This window comes from Nelusetta ayraudi, unplaced genomic scaffold (assembly GCF_046127955.1).
Source record: "Nelusetta ayraudi isolate G7.1 ecotype Tasmania unplaced genomic scaffold, CSIRO-AGI_Nayr_v1 ptg000006l, whole genome shotgun sequence".
In the NCBI taxonomy this organism is placed as follows: Eukaryota; Metazoa; Chordata; class Actinopteri; order Tetraodontiformes; family Monacanthidae; genus Nelusetta; species Nelusetta ayraudi.
Window position 1 is genome coordinate 1,908,480 of NW_027466056.1, and position 25,420 is coordinate 1,933,899.

Sequence of the window (25,420 nt, forward strand, 5' to 3'; positions counted from 1 at the left end):
TCACTGAGGGAGTAAAAGCTCAGGACATTGGGACTGAACCACCTCCTCCAGACTCTGGAACCAATAGGAAATCATTCTCCCGGCCGCTCACTTCAACTGTTTCACGTATATGTATATCTTTATACAGAGTCAACGCAGTGCAGTGTGTCCTACTGCCCACAAAGAAAGAGAGTGGGGCGGGGGGGAGCGGGGGGGCGGGTAGGGGGGGACGAAAAAAAACAAAAACATGTTTCCTTTTTTTTTTTTTTCTAATGAAATGATTTCACATTGAAAAACTTGCAAAGATTTCAAAGTCGATAATAAAATAGTGAAATGTTAAATTGGTGAAAAGTAAAAAGAGCAAAGAATTATGGCTCAGAGTGATGGCGGCGGTGGCGGTGGAGTGTGTGCATTTTTGTTTGTGGTAATGTGTGCATTTTTTGTTGTGTGTGTGTGTGTGTGTGTGTGTGTGTGTGTGTGTGTGTGTGTGTGCTGGTAGTCTCATCCAACAATCCCTCGCAAAAAAAAAACCCTGACGTCATCCCTGCTGTCACCACCACCATCATCATCATCATCATCATCATCGTCATCGCTACCATCCTCTTCATGGACTCAGTCATCTCCCGCTCTGTCATCTCTACTGGCAGATAGAGACTCATCACTTTTCTTCACATTTGCAAGATCCAGAACGTGACGCACAATCCTCCTAAACTAGTGACGCAACCAACGAAACGAAACATGAGCAGCCCTGCACACCACCACCACCACCACCACCACCGCCACAACAGAACATCCATTTCAAGATGCCTCCCCTTGGACAACTGCATCCAAACAAACGGGGGGGGGGGGGAGTTTGGGGGGCGGAAAAGGGGAAACGGAGAGAAAACTAAGCGCAGCTGCAAGAGTCGGAGATGAAGGTAACACAACTTTAAAACATCCAATCCAATTCACCTTTGTTTGGGTTTTTTTGGAAGCATCGTTCTGCTCATCCGAATCTTTGGTCCCGTGAGGACGCCAATGCTTGTCAACGTCCTCCAAAGTACATCAGATGAACAATCTTTAGCCAAGTGTGAGCTTAATCGCTGTGACACCGCTCAGCTTCCTCATATCCAATCACACTGCGGTGGCCTCTGACGGCTTAGTCTCACTCGGGATGCCCAAGATGTCACTTTACATCCTTAGACTGGGCTAATTTAGGGAATTCTGTTGCATTTTGGTGGAATGCGACAGACGTGGCGTGGCAATTTTGGCTTTACATCGCTCGCGTTTTTTTGACACAAAAGAAAAAGGAGCAGAAAATGATTTAAAAAATAATAATAATAATAATAATAATAATAATTCCAGAGCGAGAATTCAAAGATTTGGTTTGTGTGTTCGCACTTGCTTGTGTGTCTGTGTGTCACTTCTCTCGTGTGCGTCTGTGTGTGCGTCTGTGTGTGTGTGTGTGTGTGTGTGTGTGTGCAGAACCACTGAAATACAGAATCATTACATGACACAAAAAAGTGGCACAACCTCGTCCCCACCCCCACCCCCACCCACTTCACCCCTCCCCTCAGTTAAATACCCCCCCACCCCCACCCGATGCTAAAATTACACATAAATAATACTGATAAAAATGTGGTAAAAATTTCAAAAAAGTGAGGAAAAACATTGTTCATCGGACCAATGAGGACATGACACACGTTTTAAAAAGACTTTGTGCTGCTAAGATGTGCTGTTTCTGAGGACGAATCACAAGTTTATACAAACTGGAGGGGGGGCAAGGGGGGGTGCAGGGGAAGAGGAATGAAGGGGGGGGGGGCTGACCCAGTTTCAGTAGCTGCTGCTTCAAGTGCTGCTCGTTTTTCAAGGTACATGTATGCATGTATGTGAGCTTCAGGGGTATTCATTCAATCAGCAGAAGGTGTTTTTTTTTTTTTTTCCACTGACGGCTTTACAATCATCAAGCCAGCCTCCAATGACCCAGCTCCTGGAAGTGCACGCGTAGGGTTGGGAGGGGGGAGTTTCATAAGAGTTTGTCGAGCAACTAGTGCCACTGGGTTGTGGAGATGAAGACGTCTGTCTGGGGAGGGGAGGGGAGGGGGTGGGGAAGGTTCAGGGAAGGGCAGATGAGTTGGCACAGCTCCCCTTGGAGCAGCTGGCAGGTGCACCTTCTCCTCAGGGACCGTGTTTCTCTGCAGTACCAGTCATCAGAATGTGGCGAAACGACACGACACAGCATGACACCACCGTACGACACTGCCTGCACGACACCGACCATTCAGCCACATCTATGTGTGTGTGTGTGTGTGTGTGTGTGTGTGTGTGTGTGTGTGTGTGTGTGTGTGTGTGTGAGAGAGTGTGCGTGTGTATTTTGATGTGTTTTACTGCAGGAAATGAGGTTATCGGGGGGGTGAACACAGCGACACCCTCCACCCGCCCTCCCACCGCCCAGCAGGTGACACCTCGAGATGTTGAGACGCCAAAACGCAGCCGTGTGTTTGCGACAGTGCGTCGGCTCCAGACGCTCAGCGTGGCTTTCAATGCAACTCACAGCAACAGAGTGAGAGGTCACTGTGTTACTAACAACGAAAAAAAAAAATCTTTGGGTTTTTTTTACTTTGTTGTTGTTCCGTTTTTTTTCTCATTTTTTGGTATTTCTTAAACAATGTAAGTTTCTTGTGCTGTATTATTTTTTTTTATGGGATTTTCTTCCTCGTGTTGAATTTCTTTTGTTATTTTTGCCTTGTAGTTAGTAGTCTAGTAGATTGTAGTTTGCTGGGTAGTCACTCTGATCCGAGTCAGTCTGAGCCGACGATCTGCAGCAGTCACACCAGCGACGACCATGGCGTCCTTGATTTCGATACCTTTTTTTTTTTTTTTTTTTCTCAATTCCTACGTACTTGTATGTTTCTTGGTGTCTTTGCGTTTGTTTGTTTGTTTGTTTGTGTGTGTGTTGTTAGCTCATTGATGTTTTTTTTGGATATCGCATATGTTTCTCGTCAGGACCTGTGTGTTTGTTTGTTTGTTTGTTTGTTTGTGAGTGTGTGTGTGTGTGTGTGTGTCTCTGACAGGTAAGTGTGTTTGCATGAGTGTGTGTGTGTGTGTGTGTGTGTGTGTGAGTGTGTGTTTGCGTGTGTGTGCGTGTGTCGTTTCTCTGAGCTGTGTGCTTATGTGTACGCGTTGAGGCGTTCTTTGGAGCGCGTGGAGTGGATGTCGTGCAGCTCCTGCTCCTCCTTGGACTTGATGTCCTCGTACTTCTGCATCCGGCTGGCGTCCTTCAGGTAACCCCAGTTAGCAGCCAGCGCCATCAAGAAATGGACCTGGCGAGGGAGACGAGAGGAGCGGTCGGGATTAACAAAAGCGCACGAACTGTGACCCTTTAAATCGCGTGGCGCATTTGAGGGATTAAAAATAATGAGAGGAATCGCTGTTTCCATTCACCCAGCTGAAAACTGAGCGGCCGGCTTTTATTGTCTGCCTCCGCGTCCTCCTCAACCAGGAGCGCCGTCTTGCCAACAGTCCTTGTGTTTTACACCACTATCACGTGGCTTGAAATAATGGAGCTGAAGCAGCGACTGAATGAAGCAGTAAAACTGACACTCGATGTTGCGTTAATGTCTGGCTGCGATGACAGGAGGCCACATCTCAAGCTGTTTATTTGAGCTGAACTCTGACCTCTGACCTTGGCCTTTATATGCTATGGGATCAGATGGTGGGGCCCTGGGAGGCCTTCAGGGAGGATTACAGAGTCGACAGAAAAACAAAAGATTAATAATAATAATAATAATAATAATAATAATAATAATAATAATAATAATAACAATAACAATGTCTACTTCGATTCCAGCCAGAAGTCAAACATGACCAAATGTGCGACATTCAAGTGATACGTTGAGATAAATCTCGGGCGTTTGCGCTCTCTGAGATCCTTTCCATGAGAAAAAGAGTGCGTGGGCTGCAGAAAAGCTGCAGAAAACCATCAGGATGACATCATGATGTACTGACTGTGTTTCTGTTTAAAAATAAATAAATAAATAAATAAATAAACTGAAGTAACTGAACAAAAAAGTAAAGTCACAAAACACAAGGGTGACTTCGAATTTGAACAATGCAGACTCAAATATTGAACAGCCCAGTCCAGTAACACGTTAGCAAATTGCACCACAGGGTGGCGCCTCCTTATTTTCTACTATGTTACACCTGTGCTTTATGTTCATGTAGTTCACTTCCGGTCTCACCTGCGGTGCTGAATGGACTCAAACGTGACGGCAAGTCGCCTTTATAAGCCCGACTGTCCCAGTCAGATAAATAAACTACTGTGTGGAATTGCCGCACCATCCGTCTCGTCTGTAGCCTTCTTGATGCTAACTGACCGCGTGCGGACTAGCCTAGCCTAGCCTACACCTGACCATCTTCACAAATACTCATTTCAACGGTTGACAGAGGCCATTAGCTGTGCCTGCTCTCGTCCAGTGTGTGCTGCATTGTATTATTGTATTCGCCGGTTGCGTTAACAGGTTGATGTTACAAGTGCGTGGCTGACCTAGATTCGCTTAACTGTTCATCCAGGTTTAAACGGTTTAATTGAGAAACTGTGTTAGCATGGAAACATACAAAACCAAGGCGAAATTAGAATGAAGAGTGAAAACATGAATAATCCAACAAGTACAGGTTTTGTTGTTTTGTTCTCTTTCCCCCCCGGTTGTAGGTGAGGACCAAATTAGAACCGTTGTCATTTGCAGTGCTTCGCGTCTGAGCTGTTTAGTTGGACTTTGGCGCCCCCTAGTGGCTAAATTCAGGACATCTGCTCTTATATTAACTAGGAAAAATAGGAAAAAGACACCTCCGCGCCAAATACCGTGCATTAATATTAATTATTTCACTCGTATACATCATTGCCTGTCTCCATCTCCATCTGCCATTGCTGCATTTTTTTTCTTGCAGTTTTGCCTTTTGCTTATCTATTTTTTGTATTCCTCGTATTTCTACAGGCAAGCGTTAAGTTGGAACGCTAACACAATGCAGTCATAACATGTATCTTCATCTTTTCAAAGTGGGTGCCACCTATGTAACATTGAAAAGCTTCAGAATCATTAACATTTTTTTTTTAATTATTATTCTTTCCTGAAGCGGGGGAGGAGGAGAGCAGCCTGGGACCGACTCCAAACCCAGCAACTCTGCACAGGAATAAATAAACAGGTCCGGAAAACAGGAGGGAGGAGAGAAGTGAAGTAACAGTATGGGAGCTGCGACAGGGTGGAAAATATCTGACAGAACTGATCCCACCCCACCTGAGCTACTCGGTGACTCATCCCCTGATTTGCTGCAGGCACAGCGGAGCTTCCTGACTGAAAAGCTGCTCGTTCTCCCTTATTCACGTCTGAAAGGAGGCCTTCCTCCATCACTTTTACATCCATTTAACAGCACTGCCTCTGGCCTCTCCACAAAAAAATAAAAAATAAAAAATCTACATCACTCATATTGAGTGTACTGTAATTATATCATCAGAAACGGGCCGTGTGCCCAAATCATGTCATGTGCGGGTGGGTGGCGCTTACCATAGCGATGACAGCAGCTCCTGCTCCTGCCAGCGCGCAGACGAACAGATGGAAGGTCAAGTCAAGCTGCAAACACAGAGAAGCAGGTTATCTTCACCGTCTCGCTTGGTCTCCGTGCTCCTGCAACCGCTGGGGACCCCCACGCGGCCTCTCACCTCGTTGGAGTCACACATCTTGAGGAATTTCTCAGATCCCGTGCACACCTTCCTCTCCTCGGAGATAGTCACAGCCCCTGGTAGATAAAAGACAATGGTGTTATTACCAGTGCTTAGGCAATCTGCTACTCGAGGTATTATTCAAGAAAGATGGTCAAAACTTCTAGATGTCAATTGTCTCACTCTAGCCAGATTTATTTCTATTTAATTCTTCTTCTTTTTTAAGGATAAAATATGAACTATTTTACTTGCACCTTTGTGTTCCTGTTTTTATTTTCAAAGAGAAAATATTAGTGTTCACTGATCCTGGCACCTCTTAATCACCATATGAAATCCAAATAGCTTTCACAGAAGCAGCCTATTCTGAATTTGACCGGATGGCGGCGTTTCCTTTCAAGCAAGTGACCAGAATGCCAACAGTAAGCAAGTGTTTTTGGTTCCAACACTAGATGGCAGTGTTGGGGAAAAAAAGAAAAAAAAAACAGACTCGGTTATGTCTTGTGTGGGAGAACAACATGGTGGACTGAGCTGAGAGCCGAGACTGCGTCAGGTAGAATAAATAAATAAATAAATAAATAAATCATGGCCACTGAAGGAAATGAGCATCTTTGTGGGTGTTTATTGTTTGCTTTTCTCTTAGTGTGTTTCCAGATGTCAACAATCACTGGCCCGATTGTAGGTAAAGTCTCACGCTGAAGCACAGGCTGCCCACCACACAGGTTCTGTTAGTCCTGGTTGGTGCAGGTTATTTGTCACATTGGCAGCATCACTCCAAGCTTTCTACTGAGAATTTGGCATTTTTCTTGCACTCACACTGAGTTTTCCATCAAGCATGCCAGTTTGGTATTTTGGTGAATGGCCACAAACTCTCATGCACCAAATGGGAAGACACTCAGGATGTTTTGCTCTCACAACAGGAAAAGGTCTTAGTTTCTTTCAGTGTAACACGGACAAATGATTAGGAAAACAGTGGGAACTTTAATCCATCTGTTTCAGGAACAACAACAACAAAAAAAAAAAAAAATGAGCCTGACTGTTTTTTAGCAACGCAATCAAGTCACATACCAAACTGACGCAGGTCCAGGCAGAGGTTGGCTCCTTCCACCAGGCTGGTGTTCTTACACATGGACCAGACGTTGAAGTACATGAAGACAGGCAAGCTAGTGAAGGCTGTCACTCCGAGCCACACCAGGAAGAACAGGTAGGCCAGGAACATCAGCTGCAAACGCAGAAGGGCAATTATCACAAAATCAAAAAAAAAAAGAAAAAAGAAGAAGAAACCCCTTGGTCGAGTCATTTCATCACTTCACATTTAGCTTAGAGCAAAATCGCAACAGTGAAATTGTGTGACGCATGATGAAGCTGTTGTGCCTCAAAAAAAACACATTGCTTATTTTTCTGTCAAAGGACAACAACGGATGACTCAGTCGCTGACACCTTGCGCTTTTCAAGAAACTGAAAATCTCATTTTGTTCCAAAGTTTGTCTCCAAGTTTCAATGGGGGAGCAAAAGAGTGAGGGTTGTGTATCCTGAATACGCAAAATGTAATGCACTTTACAGTAGCTGCAACAACACATTAGTGTTGTGTTTTTCTTTTTTTTTTTATCGTTTGTTCTTTTTTGAAGGTCTGCATTGGGTTCAATGTTGCTTTTGACCCGGGGCGGCAGGTGGAAATGAGCAGTTTCACTAATGCAAATTTACATGTGTTTTACATGAGATTTAAGGGCTGGGGGGGGATTATACCTACGTCAATTAATGCATTGGTGCAATATCCATTTTAAGATAAAGGGGGTGGTACGCTGGTACCCTGATGTTTTACATTTCCAGAGTAAAACTTTGCATCTTAACTGATGTGTTACTTAACCCCCTGACTCCCTGTTTCCTTCTTCTATCAACCACTGAGTGGTAGAGCATCATGATGAGATCATGCATAAACGTGTTGAAAAGAAGGTTTCTGTGCAATGTGTGCAGTCAGCGTTGAAAGACTTTTAGTTCCATGTGATGTTTTCAAGACCTGTGGATCAGAAATTGCGACTGGACGTGATTAATGTCCCAGGTGTGTATCGGTGGCTCTCTCTCTTTTTTTTCTTCTTCTTCTTCTTCTTCTTCTTTTGCTGAGCGTGCGCACGTGCACTCAAAGTGCACACGGTCTCCAGGGACCTGAACTAAAAAGCCTTCCCTCTTGACTGCACTCACACTTAGAGCTACAGATGTGTGATAAATGTTTTTCCGCTGCAGTTGCAGGCGATGCCACTTCGCTCCTCCTCTCCTTAAGAGTCACATTCATTAGGCCTGCGGTCCACTTGCATGGTGCGATGGTCCGTCTGTTTTAAGTGATGTGCACTGTGGATCATCGGATTTGTCATCTCACTTTCTCCTGCATTTTTCAGCCATTTTAAACAATCTGTTTTGCTCCCTCTCATGCGTTGGCTTGTCCAAAGACACCAGCAGCGTCAGCGGTCTCTCGGTGTAAAAACCTACATTTGGAAATGGCGCTCGCATCATTACATGTCGATGGCTGCACAAATGAAAACTAAGGCTCCTGTAAAATATATATATAAAAAATAGTGATCCGATCCTCTCCTCGCTTGTACGTTTACAGCAGTTTTTGTACAGTATGTGAACCTGGACCATTAAGGTCCGCAAGATAAACAAAAACAAAAAGACAAACAAAAACAAATGCCACATAGACAGTTTTGCTTTAAGGGAATCAAACAAACTTGTGTTTTTTTAACCACTCCTAAATAATACTGGCAAGACTTGACGTCTCAGTTGAACTGATGTTTTTTAATGGTAGGGGGAATGAGGGAAATAGTGGCTAAAACACTAAGAAATGCATATATTTAGAGTGCATTAAAATATATTTGCCTTTCCTGGAATATGTTACGGCTAAGCTCTATACTCATTTTAATTTACCCTCTTTTCTATTGTTGTTTTTTTTAATGTATTTCTCACAATCACAATTCACATTTCTGCTGCCTTTCAGCTGCGTGATGACGCGACACAACCCATTAGATTAATGGCATCACGGTCTGTAAGTGAACCATTATATAGTAAACACATTGTGGACTCGCCATGCGAAGCACAGTCCACCTCATTGTCTTTCACGTAAAAAAAAAAAATCCACAAGGAAAGCCGAGGTTCCTTACGAATGCGGTGAGGCAGCGTCCACAGGCGGTGATCTTGAACTCGCCATAGAGGTCTCGGATGGCTCCGGTGGTGAAGAAGCCCTCGACCAGCAGCAGCACTCCAAACACAAAGAATCCAGCTGCCAGGCCGTAGATGATGTACTTCAGGATGCCGATGCTGTGGAGACAACACGGACCCACGCTGTCAGGGACTGATGTGTGTTTACATGCTACGCTGAGTCTCATTTGTAGACTCAGAATGGAACTCCAGTTTAATTAGCGTGTGTGTAATTGGCATAAACAAGTCTGATGTAATAAGTGAGGATTGAGGGTGCAATTTTCCTCTTATGAGGAGTTAGGATCTAATGCCGATGTGTCTGATCTGGGTGACTAAAGCGAGGAACTGGTGAAGCAGAATCCTGGGAACCTACAGTCCTATACTCCACTCAGAGCTATGATTCCCATTTGGTTCATCCAAGTCAATGTCCAGGCTTAAATGTGTGTATTAATGTGCTGGAATGTGCATTGAGTTTGTCACTTGGTGATTGATTTTTTTTTTTTTTTCTTCTCTACATTGCTTGAAAATGTGGCATTTAAAGTGAAAAAGAAGAGCAAATGGAAGTATGTGGATAAAAAAAACAAAAAAAACAACCTGTGATGGAGTACGTAGCTAAGCATTGGAATGCCTATCTAGGAGAAAATGAGAATAACAACTAAAACAAAACAAACAAAAGAACTTTAAAAACTTGCTTTGCAGTTCAACATACTAATTATGCAAATGTGATTCACTTTATTTCAACACTGTGGTTTGTAGAGGAAGTTGATTTATTAAATGAAGTATTTTGCATATATTAGATAGATAGATAGATAGATAGCATCAAATAAGCACTATTTGGAAATGAGTATGCAAAAGACTTCAGTATTTAATAATAACTGAACTTAATATATGTGTGTGTGTGTGTGTGTGTGTGTGTGTGCGTGCGTGCATATATTACATATATACATACATGCATACGTGTGCTACTTGTGTGTCGTTTTAACAACTCTAACAAAACTGTATTCAAGAGTTTATCATCATGAAAAGAGCATCATGAAATACTTGACAATAATAATAATGAGAGTTAACGACGCGTGTAACGCTGACTTGTGCATGCAACCTGCGTGATGTGATGCCATTTAAGATGCAAATAAAGGAAACGGCTTGCGTTGTCTCCAACCGACTCTGCTCGTTAACCAGCGTCAGCTGACAGCGAAAGAGAGACAAACAAATTGCTCACATGGTGAACACATCCAGTGTGTCTCCCGGGGCTCTGATCACTTCAAAGTAGTTCTGGAGGATGGTGACCGTGCCGCTCAGAGCCTCGTGGCCACACCCACAGAACAGGGCCACGCCCATGTAGAGGAGGATGGTGGCGATGAGGGAGGCCCAGGGCAGGCTGCCCACACATCGCTCGCAGCACTCCTTGCAGCCTGAGCACAGACAGAGAACAGGGTTAACAGTCAAAAATAGCATCATGCAAGCAGGTGACGGTCATGTGACGAGATGAGTGGGAGTCACGTGAGCGGATGAGTAGATTATTTGCATGTTTTATTCTGAGTCATGTGAGAACTAAGGGGATGCAGCTAAGGAATATTGGAGGCGTTAGTCCGGCTCATTAGATTAAAAAAAAACAAAAAACAACAACAACCTTAAGCCCGATCATCATTTTGCTGCAGGTCTTTTTACATTAAACGTGACTGTTAGCTTTTCTTTTTTTTATGACTGCTCACACTGACAGACCTGAAAATACCCTGAGAATGCAACTGTGGTCAGGAAAACATTCCCAGTGGAATGAATACAAGCCTTTTTTTTGGGGGGGGGGGATTGAAAACTGAGACGAAGAACAGAATGAGCCAGTCTCATGTTATTTAATTTGGTTCAGGCCGATAGGGAAAAATCAAATCTGCCCGTCTGCCTGCTCATATATCTGCTCACGCATCCACTCAGCGTCTCTCAGTCAGCGCTGCTGAAGTGAAGATTTACTTATGAACCCTCCTCCTCCTTCCACCATTCCCTTTCAACTGTTCATTACAGCTCATCCCCTGCCATATTATATAATAGTGCAGTGGCTGTGAATGATGCACCAACAATCGGCTGCCTTAGTAACTGTAGTTGCTAGTGGTTGGAGGCTAATCTTTCCTCTTTTAGAACAGTGAGTGGAGAAGGGGCCACAGATGAGTGGCAGGGTCTTTTTGGGGATCCACATATTCACTCTGGTATCTGTTTCATCGTAAAATGCTGCGGCTCGGCCATGTAGGCAGGCAGGCCAAAATGATTTTATTCTGAACATTACGCCTCTAAAAAGGAAAGCAACTGCACAACCGCTGCCTCTTGATATTTTTGTGTGTCTGTTGGAGGGATTTGAGTCGCAGATATGCGTCCGCGGGAAAGACTTTGGTTGAAATCGCTGGTGGGTGCAGTGCTTCTCTGCCACATACGTGATGTTTTGAGTGCAAAAATGGAATTCTCAGACTCAACGTAGCACACAATGCTGGTAGTGGTAGTCGTGCATAGGTGTTGCTGGTGTACGTGTGATGAAACATCATCTTTACCGTCTTTACTGTCTGCAATTCTTCCGGTAAAGACGGTGTATCAAAACCAGACAACCTCAGCGCTTTTATTGTGAGAAATAAGCATTTTATCGTATGAACTCAACCCATTCAGACCTAATGCACTTTAATGGGTTAATGTCTTAATGGGTTAATAGAAAACATTTTTCTATTTTTTTCACTAAATGTGTCCTGGATTTGCAAAGAATACATTAGGAAGAGATTCATTTCAGTTTGAGAGAACTTTTCACCTTTCATCACTTCACCACCACGTCTGACTGCCATGCTGAATGTAGAGTTGTTTGTGCACTAGTTCATGCTTGGCTTTAATAGGAAAATATCATGTTGTAAGATTTTAATAGAAGACAAATACATTTACTGCCTACCGCAGTAAACCTGCTTATCTAATCAGCCAAACACATCGCTCAGTGAATTCAGCCATCCAGACGCAGTTAACAGCGACCTGCTGAATGTCACACTGAGCATCACAATGGGTGATAAAGGAGATTTATGTGGCTCTAAAGATCACATGAATGTTTGCACATTGCACATAGCAGTCTGAACGTTGCCGGAAGTGCTGATCTCCAGAGAGTGAGCAACAGCTCTGTGGGCGAGAAACACCTAGTGGACGCCACAGGTCAGAGGAGAATGGTTGACTGACTGACTGACTGACTCCAACTGTCTGCATCTCTGAATGCAAAGCATGTAGATGCCCCTACATCAGGGGGACTACGGCAGTGGAGGACGACACTTTGGGTCCCACACAACCAACTGAGCATCATTTAGATGCCACAGTCGACCTGCACATTGTTGCTGTGTGTGTCTTACTTACTGGTTACTCAGGATAAGGAAACAAACAGCTGGAAATATTTCATTCATCTTCTATACCCTCTTCTTCCTCAGCTCAGGGTCACGGGGCTCTGCTGGAGCCTCTCCCAGCTGTCTTAGGGCGAAGGCAGGGTGGCACCCTGGACAAGTGGCCAGTTCATCGCAGGGCCACACAGAGGCAAACAACCATTCACACTCACATTCACACCTATGGACAATTTAGAGTGTTCAGTTGACCTCACATGCATGTTTTTGGCGTGTGGGAGGAAGCCGGAGAACCCGGAGAGAACCCACGCAGACACAGGGAGAACATGCAGACTCCACACAGGAAGGTCCCAGGCCCGGAATGGAACCCACAACCTTGTTGCTGTGAGGCGGCAGCGCTGACCAAACTGTTTTGTTTTTTTTTTAACTTTATCTCTGGGAATGTGGTAAATCATGGGGGTTGACATCATGGATGTGCAGCTAACAGCTGGCAACTCTTGTGACAACATGGACCAGAATCCCTACGGTATATTCCTGCACTTACTATTATTGAACCAAAGCTACTAAAGGATTAATGCATAAATATCAATCTCTCTTTTCTTTTTTTTTCCTCTCATACCACCGGAATCCAATAATATCATGTCTGTGGACAAGGTTTGGCTTTTTTTTTTTTTTTTTTTGCCTCAACATTTACGACACATTTTGTCCTCCACTGAGGAGCCAATTTTTTTCAGATGAACAGCAGAATTCATACGCACTTGTATGTAATCAACCAGAATGCACCCAGACAGATTATCTATTTATTTTTTTTTATTTTTTTTTTTAAATGAATAATGAATCTGTTGTGTCTTTAATTCATCGTGTTTAGCTATGAGCCAAGAGGCCTTAAACGGGGATAATATGATGGCTGAGAATTGCTCTCTTATTCTAAACTGCAGCGTTAACCTCGCCTGGCACAGCCACATGAATTCACAATTCAAAACTGCAAACTTGTGCGGTGCCTTTTGCATGGGTGTCTAAATGTCAGTGGACGGTGCCAAAACTGCCTCGGCATGGATTTGGACAAACATGCAACCAATGGCTGCGACTCCTGACTGGTTGCGTGGCTGCACTCCAAAAGCCCACCAGAAACAAGTGGGATTTGGTAGGATGACCATTGACTCTTTGGCAAATGGGTAGAACCTGGAATCTCTATGGCAAAGCACACCCTGGCATCTCATCGTGGCTCTGGTTGGTGTAACACTCGCTCTCGTCTCCTACTTTGGCTTCCAGCAGGATAATGTGGTGAAATAACTGATGATCCCCCTTTGTTTGCCTCTGCCAGCACTTCCTGCCTCAGATTCACTGTTGGCCGACCCGACCTGCACATGGCGTCGCCCACTATTGATGACAACCATGATAACGCAACCAGCAGCAGTCCTCAGCCTCACACACACACACACACACACACACACACACACACAACAGCCACAACTACACCCATCTTCACCACATTGTTGCACCGAGCGGTTAGTGCGTGCGTGCGTGTGTGCGTGCGCATGCGTGTCAGGCACGCGCGCACACGCCGACACGCACGCACGCGCATGTGAGTCATCGCGGCGCTCAGGTTTAATTGACCGGCCGTGTTGCCATGCCAACCTGGGTGTGGCAAGAGCCCGCTGACCCACTTTGCCTGTAGCGTCGTCATGGCAACAGCGCAGCTTGCTCACACGTACAGCATCGTCGCAGGGAAGGCTTTGCGCACACACACACACACACGCACGCACACACACACACACACACACACACGCACACACTCACGCACGCAGCGTCCATTTGCCGAGACACAAAGTCGGTTTTCTCCATTTCATTATTGCCTCTCGCGTCCCGGCGAAGAGATCGACGAGGAGAACAAACATCTCAGTCAGCGGGGCTGGTGTCTGCGCTGACTGGCTCTCTTTAATGCGCGCTGCTAATGTGTCCCCATAAGAGTCCCTCAAGGGTGATATAAGAGACATTTGTATGACGGGTCTGATCCCAATAGAAGGAAGGTCAACTTGTAGCCGGCACTGCTCGCCAGACAGGAAGGTCTGAAGTGCTCGTCAAACTCCTGCGTCTTGCAAATTCCTGCCCGTGTCACACTTGCCGGGTTTCCGACTGTTGCCCTGCGTTGTTTGTGCCAGTGTGTTGTTTGTGCCAGTGTGTGCCCTGAATTTGAGCTGATGGCATAATCCTCGTCATATTTCCATATTTGGGCCTTAGCGAGGGAAAGACCCAGTGACCTGGTAAAAACTGGGGCACGCTAAACAAGAACGGCTGTGTGCAGCATCCATGTATACGTATATATGTGTATATATTTATATATATGGATACTGTATACATGTGTGTGTGTGTTTGTTTGTGGCTGTTTTCTTTTTTTTTTTGAAGGAAGGTTAATATTTTTTTAAACAAATTCAATTCTCTGTTTCACTACTAACTCTAATCCATTGTTTATAAAGGAAAAAACGCACAATCTGCGTGCCAACATGTCAGATTCAAATTCAAAGCAAAACATTTAGAATTGTGTACTAATGCTAAAGCGTTACCTGCTCTTCTTATGGGTAACAAGAGGGATGGATGAGGGCTTTAATATGACACATATACGGCCACTCCCTGTGCTTCCTTCAGGCACAAAGTGAGCAAAGTGAATAAGATACAAGCCCGATTTAATGTATGAAAACACTGATTAATAATTTAGTCTACAAACGCAGGAAGATTTGGGGGGTACATTAGGGAAGAATAAATTAAAACAAGCCAACATAAAAACTGACTTTTTTTTATGCAAAAAAAAAAAAATCTTGTTTGATTAAATGTTTAATGCTAAACTTGTGACAATACAGAAATTAGTCAGGACTAAAACGACGAATGACATATGGCACCGACGACTGATTGAAAGCAGACTTTCGTATCTGCTCCTTTTACAAACACTTTCACTACTTGGCTGCTCATCAGGCAGCGGTTGGAGCAACACCGTCCAGCCTGATATTTTACAAGACTGGAGACGTGTGTGAGAGTGTGTTTGTGCGTCTGGATCACCGTGTCTTAGCTCTGAGAGGATTACCAGGGTCTCACATGGACAGACTCACAAAGAGAGGGGCGGGGGGGAGGGGGCTTGGGGGTGTGGGGGGCGAGCGAGGGACGGAGGGAGAGAGAGAGAGAGAGAGAGAGAGAGAGAGAGTGCCGTGTCCTGGAGTCGCACTCAAGAGACAAAAACCTGTTCAAATGAAAAATGACACGTCAAGGCCCACTGCTCCATTTAATGGGAGGCATGGTTCAGAAGCCTGCTGCTGTATAAGCCACTTCCATATATCAGATAGATATATTAGATATATATTAGATGGAAAAAATATATATATACAGTATATATATGTATGTAAATGTATATAAATGTATATATATATATACATACATATATATGTGTATATACATATATATATATATATATATATATATATATATATATATATATATATATATACATAAACATATGTGTATATACATACATATATATATGTACCCACATATATATTTTTATATGTACATGGAGAATTAAGGTTAATCTGCAGACCAATTGTCTTTTCAACACGATGAAGCTGCCAAAGTCCAAAGTGGATTTACACTCGACCCTGTCCTCTATTTCTCTGGGTCTCGCTCCCTCCCTCACTCACTCTCTCTCTCTCACCCGCTCCCCCCCCCCCCCCACACACACACACACACACACACACACACACACACACACACAGTTAATGGCACAGTCTCCTGAAATGATTCTCGTATCTGTCAATCAAATTTTCTGCACAACCACAAATGCCCCCCTCCGCCTCACCCACTCACTAACTCACCCACTCAATCACTCACTCACTCACTCAAACCTCAAAGAAAGTCACTTTTGAAATTGTCTTTGTTGTTTTTTATATCATGTCGAAAGCATGGCTTTTCTGATGCTGTTAATTCCACTAGGACGCTGCCACTGCCACAGTGTTTTGTTCCGCCCCTGCATTGTGTGTGATGGACTAATGGCTTCTTTGACTTTTCCTATTTAACTGATTTAGACGTGTGCAAACAGACCAACAAATGAGCAAAGAAACCTCTGTTTAGTTTTAAGATGATTCAATGCTTGAAATATTTCAGTTCTCGATCTAAAACAGCTGCACTCGACATTTTGTACTGTTTCTGTTTGTTTCCAATTGAAGCAATTCAAATGAATTGACATGAAAGGAGGGAAAAGCGCAGAAGCGAGAATTTATTAGTGTGGCTGTGCAGTTCCTACTCCTACTGGTCACCAAAGAGACACTCCCTGGCCTCATCACTTCCCATCAGCCTCTCAAATGAGTCAGCCCATCAAAAAATAAAATGAGTTTACACACCGTTACCTCATTACAATTCCCACAACGGCCACACAGCAAATATTGTCATTCCGTCAATTTCATCCTCATGAAAATGTGGAGCAGCCGTGTTATAAAAACGTCTCCCACCGCGCGATTCTCTGCCGTTGCGTGAGGAGTGAGGAGTGAGATGCGGAGCAGAAGTGAGAGCGAAGAAGAAAAAAGGAGGAGACGCTAGCCGAGGAAAGCCTCTGTGAGACTAATCACATCTCAGTGATGGATCCCTTTCATAGGCAGGCAGGCAGGCAGGCAGGCGGGCGGCACCCAGGCAGCCCGTAAACTGGAGCAATTATTGTCGTCGCCGTTAAACTGCTCGTGAAAGGTGATCAAATTGAAAAGGGTCTTGCATGGCACGTGTTGACCAGACAGTCAAACGCACCGACGTGGGTAAAGTTTCAATAAATCAACTAACCAGCATCCAGCAAACAGAGCGAACGGATAGGAAAAAAAAATGAAGATGTGTGACTGAATGCTGCACTCCAGTCCAAAGTGACGCGCAAACATCAACCTTTGTCTCACAGCCAAAACGTACGGCTAAAAATGCTGTGTATGTATTACACTTGGTCTCTGATCTGTTCATGCTGACTAAAAGATGTATTTTTATTTTTTTTTATCATTACAGGAGACAGAATCATCGTTTCAAACAGTTTATTCGAGCCCAAACAAAGCAACACTACTAGATTTTTTTTATTTTATTTTTTTTTTATCATTTCAAAGCAGACATAATATTATTATTATTATTATTTAGAAACGCCTGTCATGGAATTCGCAGCAAGGACGCCGTTTACCCGCGACGCAAAGGTGTACATGGAGGGTTTGAGCCACTCCCTCGGCAGAGCCGCACAGAGACAGACTGTAGTGATGATGTCATCGGCAGACTGATGCTGGAGCGGCTCCATGCAGGGCGAGAACTGCAAACAGTGGCTGCGCTCCACGGCAGCAGCCTCTTCTCAGGCTCTGGAGGACCGACCAGGATCAAACAGCCGTCGTCACGTCCGTCCAGTCGCTCGTCCGTCCGTCAACGAGCGCCGAAAAACCAGAGCCACACCTTTGGCGGGCGACGTGCGGGTCTGTGTGTTCGGTCGCGATGATGAATAAATAAGTGCTTGCTTCGCGAGGGGATGGGAGGGTGGCTTCAGTCCTCAACCCCAGTCTCTCCTTCTCTCAGAATATGAGGCCGTGCCATCAAATCCTCTACGGAGAAAAGATTCTCACTTGGTTCTAACCCACCCTGTCACCAGGTATTTCTTTTTTCTTGCCCAAAACCTTCCCTCATAAGAATCCACCAGGTCAATTTAACACGAGTGGCCGTCACCAGAGCTGAGAGCATGGCGCCCGATTGGTACTTTGGTTGTTGTGTCACCTTTTCTGATCGCACCTCAGGCCTGCTGCAGTCTCCTACCCTGGTGTGTGTTGGAGGTGAAGCTACTTTAGCTGAAGTCACAAACAAAGGTGGAGATTTTGAGCCGATTGAGTCGTGTTTTCATCCCTTCCTCATCTCGATCCATCGTTTCCAATGTTCAGATGTCAGACTCAGAAGTGGGACAGGGCCGTCTGACCGTTGACTCGTCTGTGGGAGGGGGGGGGCGAATGGCACTCGCAGGCGTCTCGGCGAAATCTATCGCACATTTACTTTGTTTTTATGACTCACAAGATGGACGATGAAGTGACGATGAAGTGTCAATGTTGACAGGTTAGGAACATTAATGACTAATTAAGTCCTCCCACTTTGGTTGTGTGCAACAAGTATTGTCACCAAAAAAAAATAAAAATCAACTGAAGAATTGAATTCAGAATTGGGGAGATGTAGTTATGGTGGCTTGCGACTTTGGGTGAGTGGGTATCAGGGCAAGATGTTGCCAAAGTGCCTGTCCAGAATCACAGTTGCTCTGTTGACACACCAGGCATTAACTGTGTGTTAACAAACTGCAGTCAAGCTTGGAGATAACTTGTGCACTAGCCAGAATATGAGCCACTTGACCAACGCCAGAGGCAGAAATTGAAATAAAAATGCTAAAAACCTGCTGATGGAATTGCTGCATTCATGTGACATTACCAACGTCTGTATATCCACAATAAAACCTGTAGAACAACCACTCTAAAAGATACAGTTCCTGCTGTATTCAATGCAGTGTTTTTCTACATGTTAGATGCTACTTGCTTTCCCCTTGGTACTGGAGTATTCCAATCAAAACTTGAAATATGTATTTCGTTGTCTGTTGGTTTGGATATTTTTTGTACAGTCCAGCAAAGTGTTTGCGTGGACCCCCGAACCGCTGAAACCACCGATCACTTAGTTTTGATTTCTTGACTCAGTGGAATGTAATGAAATTAACCATGGAAAGGATTCCTATGTCTTCCCTCCTTTCATCGGTCCGGCCCTCCACTCCCCTCCCCTGACTCACCCAGCATGGGTCGCCTAAGTCAATTTGTATTGACTTCCTCCACTCTCCATTAAGTTCCTTTCTATTAGTGGTCATAATAATGAAATGGATATGAAGCAAACACAGACGGACAGATGTCTGTAGTAAGAAGCCCCGAGAGTTCTGCCAAAGACATGAGCTTAGGATATTTGATTTTATGTTTCAAAATAAAAAAAAAATCATCACTTCCTTGCATTCCAGGACATTGTCTTATATTCATTAAATTAATTAATTCCTTGGAAAAAGTGATGGATTTTTTCCAACGAAACACCGAGCAACAAGCTGGTCTTTCCTTCAGGATGCTTGATGTAATGCATTTCATGTCTTCTATTTGACACAGCTAAATATAAATACAATGAGGGTGGTGGTTCTGAAGAGGGAATTTGTTTCAGCCAAAGAGTAGGCGGCCTCGGAGACGTAAGTGCTAAGTCCCAACAAACAGCCTCATGCGTACACTGTGTCCAGGCTACAGCAGTTTCATTGCACTTGATTTTATTTCCTTTTTTTTTTTTTCCACTCTCGCTCTGCGTTCAAGCGAGATTGTGCTAATCAGGAATGCAAACCCACTTTTATGTAAGATGCTTCCAAAAGTCCTGTGTTTACATGAATTATTTTGTGATCTCCTCTTGTAACTGCTGTACTTTGGATGTCCAGAGCAACACCGGGCATTTACCTGAAATGTCTTCACTACTTATTTAGCCTCCCCAGTGATCTTCGCTCCGAAGAAAATGACAAAAAAAATGAATAAATTCCACAGCATCTCCGTTAAAAATTTGTGTTGAGCAGCCTTTTGTTCGCTAGATGTCCAGAGATATTTTCTTTCCAACCACAGCTGAGTTTTTCGGCACCCACGTCCAGCCACCATCATCTTCTCCTCTTTCTGTAAACATCTTTGAGATGAGTCATTCAAACTGATAAGGGGGGGAAATGCTGTATGTCATTAGCTAATTACAACAAGGTGGTGTTTACTCCCTTGCGACTTTTACTTTCACGGGGTCTGAAAGATGCAGGATGTTGCCGTGTGCACGTGTTCACAAATACAACATTTAATGACAGCCACACCTTCTGTCACTCAGCATCACAGCACCGTCCCACTACCGGTGCCTGCTGTCAGCTTGTTTGTCAGTGCCAGCCTTCAGCACTATTGGTTTTGAAGTTTGAAGTTTTATGGTTTCTGCAGCTCCAAACAGCTCAGCAATTAGTTGGATGATGTGTCAGGTTTGAATGGTACAGTAAAGTCAACTCCAGGACTAAAAAGCTACATAAAGAAAGGGTCAGAAAAAAAAAGCCCTGCACGAAAACTAGCATCGGATGTGCGTAAGCACGGGTTTTGTTGTTGTGTTTGTGTGTGTATTTTCTTTAGAAACGAATCTTTTTGTGAATTAATATTCAGAATTTGTGATTATTTTATTCAGATTTTTATTTTTATTAATTTTTTTTTGGAGCAGGGGCCGTTAGGATGGCTTCTATTACCGGAAACGTGATTCTTTTGGGAATTTGCACTGATTGAAATGTTGTTTCTAATGCTGTTTATGTTAAATTTATCCTAAATATTTGCACTTCTAGACTACATTACAGTGTCCTTCCCAAAATAATATTGCCTCACTTGAAAGAAGGTGAATATTGAATAATCCTGCCTCATAGAAAGTACCTCTGCAGTTTCCATGAATCCTAATTTTTCCCATCCTCACTTACGTGATCATTTTTCGCTGGACTATGCAAGATGCATCTTCACCACTTTAAAAAATAAAATAAGCAGTGACTCATAAACAAAATGTATTAAATGTTTTGCTGCCTCGCTTTTAATGCTGCTTTTCCCACCACTTCAATCTTCCCCAGTCAAGGCGTGTTCATTTCAATGGATTCCTCATGCAGAGATGTGCCGTCGTTTTTTTGTTCCCAGAGCTTTGCGGAAAATGTATCTTTTTAAAAAAAAAAAAAAGCAATGAGGATGGGAAGCGCGACATGATGTGGGCTGTGAACTAGTTGGTTGGTAGAGCAGAAGGAGTGGGGGTGAGAAAATAGAAGGTGCTGGAATGAAAAATCATGTTTGTTTGAAACATCATGACTCTCGCTCTGGCTCTCTCATTGGCTGAAGCAGGTTTCCTTCCAGAGAAAATGCTCGACGCCACCTATTACAACACAGAAGACTATCCCATCATGGTTGTGCCATAGATACAGTCTTATTTGATGTTAACACGATGATGAAAGCCAGCGGTTGGTAATTTCCCTCACGAAAAACACCTCCCGTCGTGTTTGCATCCGTGAATTCGTGCAAACGACGTCGAATTTGGCCCCTTTCACACCAAAGGTGTTATGGGGAGAATGACACGCCCATTTTTTTTTCCCCCCTGCAGACAACAACAACAGAACGAGAGGATGCATCAAAAAAATATATATGTACTATCAGCTCTCCACACACGAAAAGCTAACTTTCGTTCGAAGATGCTCGTAATGTCTTGCGATGACTCATTTCGATTATCGGTCAAAAGCGAGAACGAGGGACGAGAACGCGAAGCAGGGAGGGAAAACAAGGAGGGGAGGGAGGTGTCAAGGCGAGATGGAGGGAGAGTGTGAGATGAGTCAAAGTAGAGATTTAGGAGGGCTGAAAGGGAGACACCTGCAGAGGGAGAGAGACGGGATGGGACGATGGGGAATCGGTCACAGTCAGATTCCCGTTCCGAGACCGAGGGTTGTGGGGGGGGGGGGGGATCATGGAGGAGGAGAGGGCGAGGAGGGGAACGCCACAAGTGATGGAGAGGTATATGAAGAAAATGGAGGGAACGGGCAGGGAGTGACACACACATACACACACACGCGCGCCCGTGCGCGCACACACACACACACACACACACAAGCACACACCCAGCAGATAAAAAAAGGGAGACATGGAGGGAGTGTGCGAGAGTGGAGAGCAAAAGGCGCTCAGACAAGCGTGAAGCGTCAACAATGGAGGCTAACAAAGAAAATCCCAGCGGAGGCATCAATCAGCGCTCCGCTTCTCCCTCCTCCGGCACATTTTCACCCCTTTATTGAGACCTTTTTTGCCCGTTCTTCCCTCCCTCCACCACCACCCTATACCCCACCCCCACCTCGCACCCCTTCCCTTACCCCCGGCCCCCCCTGTGCCACTCCCACCCAGCCCCCCACCCCCGCCCATCCATCCCTCTATTCACGCATCTGTCCGTCCATCTGTCTGTCCAAACCTCCAAAACAACAGCGACCCACTCTCCCACCGCACCCCACGTCCACCCCCCCCACCCCCCCGTCCCCTCCACCGTGTCTGCCGTCGCCTCACCCCAACCAACCAACACCCCTTCACCCCCTCCCCCAAAACCCAAACAATCTGCCCCGTATCTGCAGCCATCCGTCCAAAATGTGCAAAAGCAGAATTGAGTGGCGCGGTCGGTGAGACCGTCGCCAAGCCTTCATTTAATATTCTCAGTGTTTTCACGTCTTCTTAAGAAAAATTGCGTTTAAAATAAATTGCATTGAAAATCACACAAAAAAAAAATCCATGGCTCTCCCACCCCTGCAGGACATGTATGCTGCCGTCTTTCACACACAAAGGAGTCCCATGATACTGAGGGGGGTGGATGAGTAGAACAATGGCAGAGCATCACCTCTAATGGAAGATGAAAAAATAAAAAATGAAAATAAACAAGGATTCGTTTCCGTCCTACCTTTCTGGCTCTGCGATTCGTCCATGTTCTCCTCCATTGTGGCAGGTTACAGTCCCTTTGTCTCTGTTTAGTCTGAAGCTCTTTAAAGCCCCTTGCTAGCTCTCAGCACAGTGTTCGTGTATGTGTGTATGTGGGAGGCTGTGTGTGTGTGTCGGTGTTCTTTCCCCTCCCTGCAGATGATGGAGGCTCAGGGAAGTCCCTGTTTCAGTGTGGCTCTCTCACTCGGCATATCTGGGCTCCTGTGGAGTCCAATCTCTGTGCTTATATCTACAGTCGCTGCAATTTTTTTAATGTACCCAAAAAGAAAAACATTATAAAAATAAAAGAAATATAGAAATCAGACGTGTTCTAAAAAAAAAAAAAAAAAAAAAGTCAAGGAAACAAACCCATTCATCTTCATATTGACATATTTCAGTTTTTATAGATCTTGTGAAAGATTTCAGCCTATATTTGTGGTTTATAAAATAAAGTCTTTAGCAGTTCAGATAAAATCACATATATGACATTTCATTCCTTTAAAAAAAATTGTTTTTCTTTAAATAAATTTTTATTTTATGGATTTTTTTTGGGGGGGGGCAAAATTTGAACTCTTTCCCATTGTGGAAAAACAAACAAACAAATAATAACTATAGTCATTTGATTACCTGTGTATTGATAACCAATATTGTGTTGTTTTAAAGCTCTTTAGTAAAAATAAATGATCATATCCTTCTTCTCGGGACTCATGCCTGCTGTATTCACGTGTTTTCCCATTAGTACTTGCGAAATAAATATTTTTGTGTCAGTATGTCAGAGCTAAAACAAAACATTCTGCCGCCATTCACAGGCTTTGACAACAAAAAAAATAATAATACAACAAAAAAAGTTTCCCTACCTAAAGTACGACTGAGGTTTTTCATAAGCATTTAGTTTTTCACCCAACCATAGGATATCATCATAGAAGATATAACACAATAAGCAGCCTTATTCAGGAGTGCAATTAAACCTGCCAGCCTCAGACAACGCAACTTTCCTTTAACATAGCCAGCCTCTCACTGCTATAGTGCTAGCTAGGGGAAAGATTGCTACTAGTTCTCACACAGTGACGCTTTACCCACATTTTAGAAAAATCTGCAGAGGCGTCACTGTGATAATCGGGTCAGCTTGTAACATAGGTAGCCTCTCAAAATGTGAGTGGCTCGTTTCAGGACAGTAACATGGAAAATGCGATCCCATCTTGAAACGGGTAAGTTGTCATTTTTCTCACTTTCTAACATTTTTCTGAGAAATACTTAAGAACAGAAAACCATTACCAGAATGTGGACATAAACATAACACATGACACATTGACAAATCACATTTCACCTCAACAGCCAAATATATCTTACACATTACACCAGATCACTTGTCAAAGTAATTGGTCCAATAAAGCAGATTGAACCCCATTCTCTGCCTCCCACAAAATAGGCAGACGGAGAAAATTGCGCTAATTGGGCTTCAGTAGCGATCCTGTTGATCTGCCCTCCTTTTTCTGAATCCAGAACAATTCTCTCATGCTTCTTAGTGCGACTGCGCGGGATCACTCTGGGTGATTAGCTGTGTGACAGGGATTGAGGTGAGGACACAGGGAGGCCAAAGACCAAATCAACTGCTAGTCTAGGAACTCTTACAAAACATCGGTTCATGTGAAGTCATTGTGGGCGCAACTGCATGCATGCACTATGGCTTTCATGTGTCCTTTTTTACTCTCATGTGTACTATTTACATATTTGCTTGTGTTCCAACACTACTATCATGCTCAAGAGAGCCCTCTTGATCATGGTTGGTACTGTATGTGTTCTGTGGTCGCCCTTAGGTAGCAGATCCCCAGCACCTCTGTGACCCCTTGAATTCACTTTTGGAAGTAAAACTATTCTATTTCATACTATTGCAAACATAATTCACTACTCTAAGTTCATTCATTCATTCATTCATTCATCTTCTATACCCGCATATTCCTATTCACGGGGCTCTGCTGTAGCCTCTCCCAGCTGTCTTAGGGCGAAGGCAGGGTGGCACCCTGGACAAGTCGCCAGTTCATCGCAGGGCCACATAGACACAGACAACCATTCACACTCACATGCACACCTACGGACAATTTAGAGTTCAATTGACCTCACATGCATGTTTTTTGGAGTGTGGGGAGGAAGCCGGAAGAACCCGGAGAGAACCCACGCAGACACATATATGATCTTGTGATGATATTCTGCATGTTTTTTTCTGCAGTCACAGTATGATAGAACTTAAAAACAGACTGACCTGTCAATAAGCATTCAAATTTGTTTTACACTAAAGTAAGTGTATAAAATACACTGGGAAAAGAAGGTGGAAATTAGGACATAAGCCAGTCTTTTGTTGTTGTTGTTGTTGTTGTTGTTGTTGTTGTTGTTGTTGTTGAACACATTTTTTTTGTCTCGTCTAAAAATCGTTTTGCAAAGATATGATTTTAAATACTTGAATACTCTGGACAGGTTACCGTTGTAATTTGGACTATCAACATGGGATAGAATGTATGATCGCTGAACAAGATGACGCAAAAGAACTCCCTCTCATCGTAGCCAACAGCGACATCTAGTGGTTGGTTATCATTATCACAAAGGATTTAAAACGCTTTGGCTCCATATTATTTAAAATATTTTTTTAAAAGCACAACCCACGCAAAATCTGCCCGACCATGATACCCTAATTA

The 25,420-nt window shown here is 44.0% G+C and overlaps 1 protein-coding gene across 1 annotated transcript; it reads right to left on the bottom strand.

Annotated features, from left to right (window-relative positions):
* Positions 1-2,876: 2,876 nt before the first annotated feature.
* Positions 2,877-22,907, bottom strand: LOC142878865 (neuronal membrane glycoprotein M6-a-like). Its single transcript, XM_076012386.1, has 7 exons — positions 22,714-22,907; positions 10,080-10,272; positions 8,824-8,980; positions 6,740-6,893; positions 5,675-5,751; positions 5,520-5,585; positions 2,877-3,281 (listed from the first exon to the last, which is right to left on the bottom strand). The coding sequence occupies exons 1-7, from the start codon at positions 22,748-22,750 to the stop codon at positions 3,129-3,131; spliced, it is 837 nt and encodes a 278-aa protein (XP_075868501.1). The 5' UTR covers positions 22,751-22,907; the 3' UTR covers positions 2,877-3,128.
* Between the last annotated feature and the right edge of the window lie 2,513 nt (positions 22,908-25,420).